Raw genomic sequence first — 12,838 nt, forward strand, 5'->3', positions numbered from 1 at the left:
TTTATTATAAATTTTTTTATTATAAAAAATAAAATAAAATAAAATCTAATTGATGTGGGAGATGTGAGGTCTAGATTCCTATTCCAGGTCCTTGCCTAGAGTAGCATTCCACGTACAGGCACAAATACAGTACACAGAGTGATGAAGCTTAAAGGTGAGAAAGCACACATGCACACGCGCGCGTGCACACACACACATAGGCACAGTTGAGGAGTGGAGTGGGAGAAAAGGGGTGGGGGAGGGAGAGCGGAGAGAAGGGGGGCAGCTCCGTACCTCCTTTAGTCTTGGTCCCCAAAGGAAGAGACAGCGAGCACCGTCCAGCACCTCCTTTCATGAGATAATGTGGTCACCTGGGAGGTGTGAGATACCTCCAGAAAATTCCACATGGAGCTTAATATACATATTTAGATGGTGACTTTTCCCCAGGTCCTGGATGAATATAAGGCATCTTGGGAAATGGGGGTGTCTTGACAAACAGAATTACATGGGGCAGGACCCTGTGGTTTGTTACCTCCAGCTCAGCTAGCTCCCGTATCTCATATAATGAATAGCCTTAAGACAAAAATAAGCTCAACTCACAGAAGATGTTTTGGTGTGAAAACAGCAATAAGGGCAAAGGATAATAGTTTATTAATTTTTATTTATTTGAGAGTATAAGAGAGACAGAGACAGACAGGCAGGTAGGCAGACCTCCCATTAGCTGCTTCACTCCACAAATGCAAGCCCCAGCTGGGGCTGGGCCAGGCTGTCACTGCTGCCTCCAAGAGCCTGCATCAGCAGGAAGCTACAGCGGAAAGCAGAGCCGGGCGTCGAGCCCAGGCACTCTGGCAGATGTGGGCATCCCAGCTAGCATCCTAACTGCGAGGCCAAATGTCCCCCACCATTGGTTTTTACATAAAGCAGTCCTGGTTGAGACATCCGACTACTGGTTTGTGAAATGTTACCACTGGGTAAACCAGCTAAGCAATGTTCACACAGGTTCTCTTGGTGTTATAAAAACAAAACAAAAAAATGCATGTGAATCTATAATTACACAGAAATAAAAATTTTAAATAAAGCAGTATATACAAACCTGCTCTGACAGTTGAGGAAACACCTACTAGTGGGAGGGTCGATAATGGGGACATCAATGAAATGTCACTGACAGTCACTCAGCTGCAAACAAACCCACAGGGTAAAAGGGGCGTGTGTGTGCCGGGCAGCAGGAACTCCGGTAGAGCATCCACCTGATGGTTCTGGGGGAAGAGGTTGCAAGACAACATTCTGCGTATGTTGTGGTTGCTACTGACTCTATCTGGCAAGGTCTTACAGGAAAGAAGCGAGCTCAGAAAAGTCTGTGAGCAGGAAACAGAGAAGTGGGAGAGCCCAGACATTCCGGGACTTAGGATGTCGGACAAGTAAACCAAACAGTGGGAACCGAGTCTATGGGACCCTCACAAGGCAGATGTCTCCACGCAATGACCAGACTAGGAACGTGTCACCCTGACAAGCTTGACAGCTGAGCGAAGTGGCCCAGGGAAAAGTGTGAGGCTGTTTGGCATGCAGGCTTCAGACACTTGAGGTTTACAGAGAGGGTGGGGGATGCACCAGAACAAGGAAGTAGAGAAATCAAGCGGATTTGATACTTGAGCCTCAAAAAGAGCAGTGAAGGTGGCTTCCGGCCTATGAGACCGATTGCAATCAACTGCATGAAATGCTTACTGTATCTGAGTCATTCTGACAAAGGCCCCAACGTGTCTATTCAGATCTTAAATCATCCTTGGATCTCCAGTCTCTTAGACACATTGGGAAAACCGTACAGTCTCAAAGGAGTTCCGATTCTGGAATGTTTGAGTGTGGCCAAAGAGAAGTAGGCAAAAAGATAAGGGAAATGGAAGAATCCAGTGGGCAGATGAAGACAGAAGCCAGAGAGGACAATGAAGTGGAAGGCTCCTCGCCAAGAATGGTACCTGTCCCGAACAAGGAACACCCACCCTGCCTAGGTTAAGTGGCCGCACAATGGCAGCCCATTAGGACTTTGATGTTGTTAGGAGCCAAGAACAGCAATTTCCAGTCTTCCCCTTTCCAGTTAGTCCTCTGTTGCACAGCGGGTGAGACAACAGGCAATTAACCTGTCTTTCTGGCTCTTAGACCTAACTTATGAGGCTCTGGACTTAAGAGTTGGATGCAGGGCTTCCATAAGGCTTCTGGTTCACCTCCCCTGGGGCAGCTCTGGCATCTCTGTGGGGGAAACACATTTGCTGGTCTTAGGGCATGCTGTAGACTTGCAGTCCTCACCCATATTTGAGTCTCCTCTCATTCCAGGCACATGAGTGGATCATACTTCTGTTCCCGTGCATCGAGGCAAATGGACTAATTCTGTCCAAACGGGATGTGAATGGAGGTGACACGCTTCACTCCCAGGCCAAATGATCTAACTCCTCCTGGGAGACTGCATGCTCTCTTTCCCTCAGTGCTCTGCAGTCTTGGGTTCAGAGGATGGGGTCGAAGCAGCCAGTATGCCAAGTGCTACCTGCACAGGAGCTTTGCCTGGACCATGCCATCGTGAACGTGTATGTGTGAGAAGCTGTTTTGCTAGGCCTCTGAGATTCTGATACGTCTTTGATCACTTACTGCAGCACAAGCCCAAATCAACCAGGATGAACACACCCTCAGAGCACAAGTGGCAGAATCAGGACTCAAATCCTGAACCTTAACCCAGCAAAGGCCACCAGCTCACTGTTGTGAGGATGAGGCCATGCGTCATGCAGAATCTGGTAAACGCTTCCCGTTCCCCTACACAGTCTCCTCTATAGAGACCTGACTGCTGTTTCCTTTAAAGAGCCCAGATAAACTGCCACACTCAGCCTCTCTCACCCCTGTTGTCACTTCTGCTCTCTGCAGTCTACTGCTCTCGTTTGCAAAATTTTAAGCCCAGACTACGTCCAGCTATGCCCCTAGGGGCAAACTGAAGAGGCTTCAGACAACCACTGTGCTGGCTGGCCCGGTCTGCACACTAGTTGGACCTTGTAGCCAGCTCTGTGTGCCTGCCCTACCTCCTGTCACTGTGATTCATCCTCAGATGGGCTCAATCTAGATAGCAAGTGGGGGATGCCAGGGAGGCAACTTTAGGCTCCATCCCGATCCAAAAGGTTCCAGAACCAAACCTATGCCACTGCAGCCACCTTAGTCATTGTAGCTATGCAATCAAAGTCTGGCAGATCTGGCCCTGTGGCTGAAGAGATTGTTTGGAACAACTGCCAGTAATCACAGGACAATGACACTCTGGGGCAAGTATCTTGGACCCAAGCGTCTACAAGGGCCAGCAGGGTCATGGGAATTAAGCCAGCCAGGGGCATTTGCGTGGCCCACGTGCTATCTCAAGTAGCAGGATGCTACTTCTGCTAGTTGTTCCCCAGCAGGGATCCAAGGCAAGTGTGGCCCATCCTTGCCCCTTTTTCATTAGGAGCCAGAACTATAGCTACATGGATCTACATAAAAATTCCCCCAGTTCAAAATATTGCTAATTAAATGAAAACAAAACGATCACAACTCCGCGGCTGATGGACGTGGCTACAGGGCCAGAGCAGGCCAGCCTGTCTAGTTCCAGTTGAGGAGAGCAAAGCCTGGTGGGAACAATGGGAGTGTGTTGAGATAGAGAAGGAAGTTCAATTGATTTGATTTTGGTGTAGATTCGGAATGAAGGCCAGATCCCAACATACTGACAAGTTTGAACTTTTAAAGTATTAAGGAGGCAGAGGAGGAGAGGTAGAGAGAAGCAAGGGCTTCGGATTCACAATTCTCAACTCTGCAGATGTATAATGAACAGGCTGCTTTACTTCTCTGAGTCCTGGTTTCCTCATACCAAAAATGGAGAAGACACGTTAACACCAGGGTCAAGACAACGTCTGCCGTGTGGCAGGCACCACGTTCACTTCTTTAAAAGCTTCATGAGGAAAACATCTGATGAAAGCAGCGATTCAGGAAACAGGGCCACAGGCAGTCTGGAGCCCGGAGTCCGAGTGGCCAGGTCGCAGGCAGAGAGACTGATCGAGAGGTGATTATTACCATGTGGCCTCGAAGCCAAGCCCGTCTCTGGGAACAAGACCATAAAAGTGGCCCTCCTGGCTCCTGCACAGGTAAGGTGATGGACAGGGGGCAACACGCGGTGCCAAAGAAAGCTTGGCTGTGCCATCTCTCCTGTCTGCTTCTCTACCCTGTTCTGGGAATCCTCAGGGCAGCCAAAGAAGGCAGAGCCTGGGCCCTTCGCCAGTGCTCATCCAGACACAATTTAAAAAGCCTACCCTCAGTGCCAGCCTCAGACACATGTCAGGCCCTGACCTTTGCTGGGTCCCCACAGGCGTCTCACCTGGGTCTTGAATAGCCAATGAACACCTTCTGCAGGTTCCAGGCCAGGTTCTGAGCTGCATTAGCAAACTTATCCTCAGAAGGCTGCTTTGCTTAGAGCTTTTGAAAGCTTAGGTTTAAGTTAAACACAAGATGGGGCTGGTGCTGTGGTGTAGCAGGTGAAGCAGCCATCTGCAGTGCTGGTATCCCATACAGGTGCTGGTTCGAGTCCCAGCAGCTCCACTTCCGATCCAGCTCTCCGCTATGGCCTGGGAAAGCAGTAGAAGATGGCCCAAGTGCCTGGGCCCCTGCACCTGTGTGGGAGACCTGGACGAAGCTCCTGGCTCTGGCCATTACGGCCAATTGGGGAGTGAACCATTGGATGGAAGATCTCTCTTTCTGCCTCTCCTCTCTCTGTGTAACTCAAATAATCTAAAAAGTTACACACAAGCATTTCTAATTCAAAATGTCCAAATGCATTCCTTGCAAGGAACTACAGGACAAAAATTAGTTTCTCCTTTCAAAGGCCATTAGCACAGACCCTTGTGCACCTACTAACTGCAATTAAACTGTCATTAGCAGTCAACATCATCGTCTTTCAAAAAGGATTCCTAAGATGAAAATTACTTTTAGTGGCCTTCAGGACAACCTTGAGGGCTTATTGGGGCTCTCCCCAAGCCTCTGAGTGAGGACCACATTTCTAACAAGTTCCACGGCAATCCTGTCAGGGATTCTACGTTTGGAACCACTGTTATAATCATCCATGAAGACGAATTCCATTCACAGTGCTAGTGACACAGAATGCACAGGCATCTCCACCCTGCCACACATTTAATAGAGGCTAAGGCAAAATAACAGCAAAATAAAATAACTCCTGAAACCTTGCTATAAGAGGCACAAACCTACTGAAAGCCAAGATTTAAAAGAACAAGGACTGGGGGGGAAGGGGAGCACATGGTTGGCCTTGTAACTAGGACACCTGGTTAATACGTCCACATCCTACCATCAGAGTAACTAGGCTTGATCCTGGCTCTGGCTCCTGACTCCTCCTAATGTGGACCCTGAGACGTAGTAGGAACAGCTCAAGTATTTGGGCACGTGCCACCCATGTGAGAGACCTGGAAGGACTTCCTGGCTCCCAAATTTTAGACCAGTCCAACCTCAGCTGTTGTGGGCACTTGGAGTAAACTAGTAGATATGAGTTCTCTCTCTTGAATAAATTAAGAAATGCTTTCAAAGAGCCACCACACAGGAAAAGTCAACGAGGCCTGGGGTTGAGACGGCAGGTTGGCCATCAAGCATTTACTCCTAAACTGGTAACGAGGAACAAGCCAAGGACAAGAGTCTCCAGTAGCAACCGCAGATGCTGCTGGGGCAAAGAACTGGATTTCAAAATCAGAACACCCTCCAGGCCTCACCTCAAAAGAGGGTAGGACTTCCTCAGTGAGGATCCCTGAATGTAACTCTGAGGTCTCAATGGTTTTCCAATGCTGGTGAAGTTTATGTCCTCCGGAGGTAAGCTCTGGGCTGCACCAGGGATTTTGCAAAAGGCAGTGGATTTTCCAACTGCAGCAGACGAGCCTAACTGGCTTACAATCAGCAACAATGAAACTTCTTGTCTAGGAATCAATAGAGCAAGGACATCTAAGGGGTGAAGTATTTCTGGTGGTCTCATCTTCCTTGGGGGTTTCTGCTTTAGGCCAGAACAAACAGGATGGGGCCAGTGTTGTAGCATAGCAGGCTGCCATTTTGAGTCCCGGCTAATGGCCTGGGAAAAGCAGAAGATGGCCCCAGTGATTGGGCCCCTGCCACCCCTGTGGGAGACCCACAAGAAGCTCCTGGCTTTGGCAGCACTGGCCGTGGCAGCCATGTGGGGAGGGAACCAGAGGATGGACGCTCTCCCCCCACCTTGCCCTCGCTCTGTAACCCTTTCAAAAATAAAATAAAAAGAACATGACATTTCTAGGTTCTGCATGGCTCACACAATACCCAGAGTGAGGACTGTGTCTAGGATGCAACCTAGCTGGTGACCTGGCTTCTAAGCAGAAGTCAAGAGGCTGGCTTTCTCCCCAACCCTTCTTCTGGTGCTGCTGTCTGGCCTTGCCCTCCTATACCCGCCAGACTGAGTATTTACCCAGGGGGCTTTGGATCTAGTTCAGCCAGGAGCCCAAGTCTTTACCCAGGGGGCTTTGGATCTGTTTCAGCCAGGAGCCCAAGTCAGCCTTCTGTCCAACAGCAGTGATGTGCCTACAGCTGCTTCTCCAATCGGATAATGTTCTGTTCCATTTTTAAATCAAGTCATTACTTGCCTAGGCGACTCAGCAGGTATAATACAATGTAAAAAAATAGAAACTCGGGCACTTTAACAAATGGTCCAGCCTTCTTGAGTAGTGGAAGAGAACTGATGCGGACCCCAAACTGCCTGCCAAAATATACCTGACACAGTCAACTGAGCATTTAGAGGCAAAGGAGGATGAAGCTCTGTCAGCTCTGCCCTGTTAGCTGCCAAACTGAGGTCAGTGTTGGGTGGGCAGGAGAGGAGGGTCAGCAACGCTGAGGTGGGGGAGGTGGTCCTCCTTCCCATCAAGGATCCGTGGTCTCAAAGACACTCCAGTTAGTGTGAGAAGCTTCTCCGCAAACGGCACTAGGAAGTGTGGCCACCCCACGCTCACCTGTCAGTCTAATGGGCCCTTCTGCAGGTGTTAGAAATGGCAGTAGAGTTCTGAGACTGGAGAAGGAGAACAACCCACTGCAGCCAGAAGTGGACCTGCACCCACCTGGTGGCGGGAACAGACCATGCTTCAGATCCAACTGCCAGCTTCCTCAGTGCGTGGCCAGCCTCAAGCGAGGGGACATGCTGCCCAAAGCATCGTGCTGCAGGGCAGCCCTGACTGAGAGTTATTCAGGTAAAGGCAGAAGTGGAACAACCCTTCGAACAGGAAGGGCACCGTATCAGTCACCACTTCGGAGGTTAGCAATGTCCTCCAGTGGACTCAATTAACAACCAAGGACTGGGCCGGCGCCGTGGCTCACTAGGCTAATCCTCCACCTAGCAGCGCTGGCACACCAGGTTCTAGTCCCAGTCGGGGCACCGGATTCTGTCCCAGTTGCCCCTCTTCCAGGCCAGCTCTCTGCTGTGGCCAGGAAAGGCAGTGGAGGATGGCCCAAGTGCTTGGGCCCTGCACCCCATGGTAGACCAGGAGAAGCACCTGGCTCCTGCCATTGGATCAGCGCGGTGCGCTGGCCGCAGCAGCCATTGGAGGGTGAACCAATGGCAAAGGAAGACCTTTCTGTCTCTCTCTCACTGTCCACTCTGCCTGTCAAAAACAAACAAAAAAAAACAAAAAAACAAAACCAAACAAACCAACCCCAACCACCAAGGACTGAAGTAATCTTTGACCTTATCCAAGGCTTACAAAACAAAGCGGGTTCCCGGGCGCAGCAGCATCAGCTGGCGCTTGTCAGAAACACAAGCTCTCCCTCCAGAGCCCGAGTCAGAATGTGCATTCCCCCAGCCGCCCAGGTGGTACTCCTGCACATCCAAGTTCAAGAAACACTGACTTAACGTACTGCCCTCCACAAAGGCCAGCGTTGGTGACGATTCAGGGGAGGAAAGGAACTGCCTATTGCCCTCTGGCCACACATACCAGCTCCAGGGAGAGTAATTCCAAATTACACCCACCAACCCTTCACCGCTGCTAAACCGTGTGTTGTGCATAGAAATGGTTAACAGAAGGGGAAAAAGGTTCACCTGCAGACACCAGGGGCCCAAGGTTCCATTGAAACTTCAGAGTTAAAGTAGCAAATGATTTTATTATAAAACTTGTACCACTTATGGATCATTCAGTTTTCTAAAAAACAACTGTGAGAATAAGATAAACACCCAAGACACACCAGGCCCTGTAGGCCAGGAAGATGCCCTGGGCGGAGCTTGCAACCGGTTCCCCCACCCCGTCTGGGCTTCTGCACACATTCCAGGATTCCACGTTGTCATCTTGTATAGGCAAAGGAAACTGGCTAGAAGACTGACACGTCACGATAACTTTAAAGCTATTTGGTGCTAATGATTTGTGCATTCTAGTTTGCAACTCAGACACCAAGTAAGCACCACCAAATACCTGCTCCCAGGTAACCTGCACTGCCATTAGCCTTTGACGTTATCTTTGAGACATATTCACTCACTGTAGCTTTTGTGTATCCCAGAGTGCAAACCCTAAAAGCCACGCAGTCTCCATGTTCAAGTATGTGAGTTTGCTTCAGGGCAACTGAGGTTGCTGTAGTGTTTCTCTGCATCTCTGTAGTGTCTCCTGTGTGTCAGTCGTGTACAGCCAGGCCAGTGGCAGCACAATGCAGGGGCACACAGTCAACTCCCCGACTGCCCGACAGCTCCCTCTTCCATCCGGACGCTGCCCCAGTCAAGGCTGAAATCCGGAGATCAGTGGTGAGTGTGGCCCATCTCCATTTGGAAGTTGTTCTTTTACGTAACTGAATCCACTCCTTCACCAGAATTAAATGGAGTTTTCAAAAGGTGTCAGGCGCATTCTATAAGAGAAAAAGACAACTATCAAAATGCCACTTTTTGGTAAGACCATTTACCTAACTGCATGTTCCTAAAGGAATTTATAATTAAACTAGAAAAACAAAATGGTTTACACTCCGCCGTGGACTCCAGGTTTTCTCCTAGTAGAGTTGCACGAAGACAATCCTCCAAGTGAGGGCCCCTCTCAGGCCAGTGCTCTTGCCTGGTACTTGCTATATTCAGAATGCCCCAGTCAATGCAACTCACACACCTGATTTCTTAATAAAAACATGTCTTAAAAAGAACACCAATAGGAGCAGGTACTGGGTGCAGAGTTAGGACACTGCCTACTGGAGTGCCTGAGTTCAATTTGTGGTTCCAGTTCTTACTCCAACCTCCTGCTAACCAGTAGAATGAGGGGACAAGGCAGACCCCAGTGGTTGCCAACCATTGATCTCGCTGGTCGTATTTACTCATGGCTTCGAATGCCTGCAAAAAGCATGCATTTGTGCGTCTACAGCTGATTTTCAATATTAATTCCAAATTTAATAACAAAAGGGGTGCTTATAACAAGTCCCCCATGGGAAATGATAGTGGGAAACTCAAGTCCTACTCAGAAGAGCTCAGAGGGGCTCTCAGCCCCCTCTCAGAACGCACTGCTTCATGTTATGTTACGTTTGCAAACCTACATAAACTAACGTCCGGAACAGGGACTCGCTGAGGCGACTTCGAGAAACATTTAACTTTCCCTGCTGCACACCACCCAACGCCCCAGCTGGCTTCTAATGAAGCAGCTCTGGCGGCACAAAAAGACCACACTCCCCAACGCAGGGAGACGCTGTCCGTTGGTCCTCAGTGAAAATGCAGCTCCCAGGAGGCACAGTCTACCCACTGGAAAAGCTTCTCTGAGCAGATATAAAATCTGATCCCCAGCTCCGGCTCCTCCCTTTCCTATCCGTTTCCCACATGTGTGCGCCGGGGACCAATGCTCCCGACAAGACAGGGTAGCAGACCTTAGGAGGCATCCTGGTTTGGAGCTGGAGGCTCCTGGCTCTCAGGCTCTGGAGGGGGCGCCGGCACCGCTTCTTTCTTCTGGGCCGCCAAGAACTCATGTATCGCTCGTTCAATCTGGGGTCTGAAGATGTGGTTTAGTTTTGGATCCACCACCTGAGAAATAATCCTGTCTACCCCAGCTTCCAACATCCCTGACCTGTGGAGACAAACAGATCACTCCATTACTTCCTCCCTTTCAGGCTCACCTTCTGTCCCAACAAGCGACAGGCGGGCCCCCAGTGAATGCCCTCCTAGGGAGTTCTTTCAATGCCTAAGTCACTTGCCACATGGAGTTCCAACCATTTTATTTTCCCGTCTGGGGCAATTCACAACCTGACAATCTCATCCACTGCACCTCAACTTCATACGAAGAACCAAACCAAGCTAAGTGGACTGCCCAATGAGCGAGAACGAGTGATGACACGCAGGAAAGACCCTGCAGACGCGGACAGAGCAGGAACCCTGTACGGCCCTGCTGAAGGCAGCGAGCCCGCGACTCGGCTCCATTTCCTTCAACACTTATTCTCTCAGCAGCCAACACAGCAGCAGCCCCCAGCAGCACTCTGCTTACTGGGCCTCAGATCATGAGGGGAGCTCAGCACCTCTGGGAAAATGCAATGAAGAGTTTACTTCAGTGCAAAAAATGTGAAACCCGCGCATAATTTTTTCAAAACACGTACTTTCCAGGAAGTTTTTGACAACCCCATGTGTGGATTTCAAAGTTTTTTTGCACCAAGATAGACATCTTAATTCCACTTTCCACAAACCTTTTAAAGAACCCCCATACAAGACGAATCAGGAATGAGAGTGGTTACGCCAGCAGTTCAGCATAGCCTTCGGCTGTGGGTACTACCTACAAAGGCAACCTAGAAGCAAGCAAGGAAACAGACAGACTGGTTTGAAGCTCCGTAGGGCTAAAATCCAACGGCATTTGGAAAAGTTCACGGAAAATGGAATTAAAAATGGGTTTATTTTGGTGAAAAATTTCTTCATAGTCTGAACACACACATGAGAAAACTATACCATGGATTTCAAAACTGATAAAATCCTATTTTAAATTCCATTTTTGGTATTTTTTGAAGAACCTGCCTACATCCCCAAATCCTTTTGAGAATTTACTGGTCCCTGCATTCAAACAACGAGGAAGCCTGGTGACAGGGAACGGATCACATTCAGAGAGCCCAGGACAGCCCACGAAGGCTCAGACTGAAGCGGTCTCTCAAAGGGTTCCAACACTGAAATACCAGCCTGGGCACACGGACGGGTTTTACTCCACTTCCTTCAGTCTGCGAGTTCTCAGGCCGGCCAAGCCTTTGCCTGGGTAAGACTGGGTCCTGCGGCAAGCGGGCAAATGGTGTCAGGGCACAGGAATGGCAACAAATGTGAGAATGCGCACCATGACAAGGAAGATGAGAAACAGGCCCTGAACCGAGACGGCCGAGAGCGTGTCAAGTGCTTCCTGGAATCTGTGGTAGCTAACGGCTAATCGGCAGGAAGTCTAAACGTAAACACAGAACCATTACGAGGGGCATGCCTCTAGAGGGACCACGCATTAGACAGTATTTGCTGTTAAAGATGAGCACCACCGTCAGCGTCAGGCTGAATGCCGGACAGAAAGCAGTCACCTCCCCTCAGTCACGCATCCTTTCAGCGGCACCATCTCCTGACACAGATCCACTGGGCCTTTACTGGATGCAAAGGCCTGGTGTTACAGACTGAACCCCCCACCCCCACCATGTCGGAATCGAATGTCCAGTGTGATGGCGCTATCTGGAGTAGGGGCGTTTTGGAGGTGATGAGGTCACGAGGGTGGAGACCTCACGAGTGCAACTCACGCCCTCACAAAGGGAGCCCAAAGCTGCTGAGTGCTTTCCTGTTGTGTGAGAAGAGCTAGACTGTGGCACTGCGCAGCCCGGGGCCCGTGTCTGAGTCCCCCCATGTCAACGCTCCAGTGTGGACTATGGGAAGTAAAATTCTCATGTTTTTGCTAAGCCAGCCAGTTTATGGCACTTGGCTGAAGCAGCCCTGGCAGACCAAGACACCTGATGAAGGAAAGCAAAGTACCAGGAGAGCGTCAGCTCACTGTACTTGGGGAATACGAGATCTCGTCAAGGGCCTACAACATAAGACAAGGTGAACAACTATGCAGTTGGAAGACTCGTTAGAATAATGGTCATCTGCAGCCGGCGCCGTGGCTCAATAGGCTAATCCTCCACCTTGCGGCGCCTGCATACTGGGTTCTAGTCCCGGTCGGGGCACCAGATTCTGTCCCGGTTGCCCCTCTTCCAGGCCAGCTCTCTGCTGTGGCCCGGGAGTGCAGTGGAGGATGGCCCAAGTGCTTGGGCCCTGCACCCACATGGGAGACTAGGAGAAGCACCTGGCTCCTGCCTTCGGATAGGCGCAGCGCACCGGCCGTGGCGGCCATTGGAAGGTGAACCAACAGCAAAAGGAAGACCTTTCTCTCTGTCTCTCTCTCTCACTGTCCACTCTGCCTGTCAAAAAAAAAAAAAAAAAAAAAAAAAAATTTCTGGTCATCAGCAGAGGCTGACTTCCTGGGAAGCCCTCCATACCACAGACCTGGGCTATAGCCCCTGGGCCTGGACAGCCAGGCTGAGACCTGTGGGGTTGCACCTTGGTGTGTGGGGTGGGTATTCTAGAAGGACCAAATCTGCATCTTGAAACTCTGCTAGATTTTGGCTCAAATGCAAGCGTCAGCAAGAATCATGGAGAATCGTCCTGGCATTAAAGCCAAATATTTGTCTTCAGGCAAAATATCCTAAGTCAAAAAAAAAAAAGCAGAACAATCCACCCAGCTGGTCCACGTAGAAGGAAAAGCAAGGAAGGGATCGACTCCCCAGAGGAGAAAGCTCTGTCTGGGGCCAGGGCGTTCTGGAACGTCCAGAAACATCCCGCTCCCCAGCCTGGTGGTGATCAGAGGTG

The 12,838-nt window shown here is 50.0% G+C and overlaps 1 protein-coding gene across 2 annotated transcripts in view; it reads right to left on the minus strand.

The window, feature by feature from the left end:
- The window catches only part of BOD1 (biorientation of chromosomes in cell division 1), a 58,139-nt gene that overhangs the window by 38,187 nt on the left and 7,114 nt on the right, over positions 1 to 12,838 (minus strand). The window contains exons 3-4 of one of the 2 annotated variants that reach the window (XM_002710387.6): positions 9,859 to 10,055; positions 8,120 to 8,868 (exon numbers count right to left, since the gene is read on the minus strand). The exons of the other annotated variant lie outside the window; for it this stretch is intronic. Coding sequence (XP_002710433.2) covers positions 9,860 to 10,055 — 196 coding nt within the window. The 3' untranslated portion in view covers positions 8,120 to 8,868; position 9,859. Of the gene's footprint in view, positions 1 to 8,119; positions 8,869 to 9,858; positions 10,056 to 12,838 lie in introns of those variants that run through there. 2 annotated transcript variants of the gene reach the window in all.

This window comes from Oryctolagus cuniculus, chromosome 6, assembly GCF_051225735.1.
Source record: "Oryctolagus cuniculus isolate XC-2025 breed Fujian yellow rabbit chromosome 6, ASM5122573v1, whole genome shotgun sequence".
NCBI classification, from domain to species: Eukaryota; Metazoa; Chordata; class Mammalia; order Lagomorpha; family Leporidae; genus Oryctolagus; species Oryctolagus cuniculus.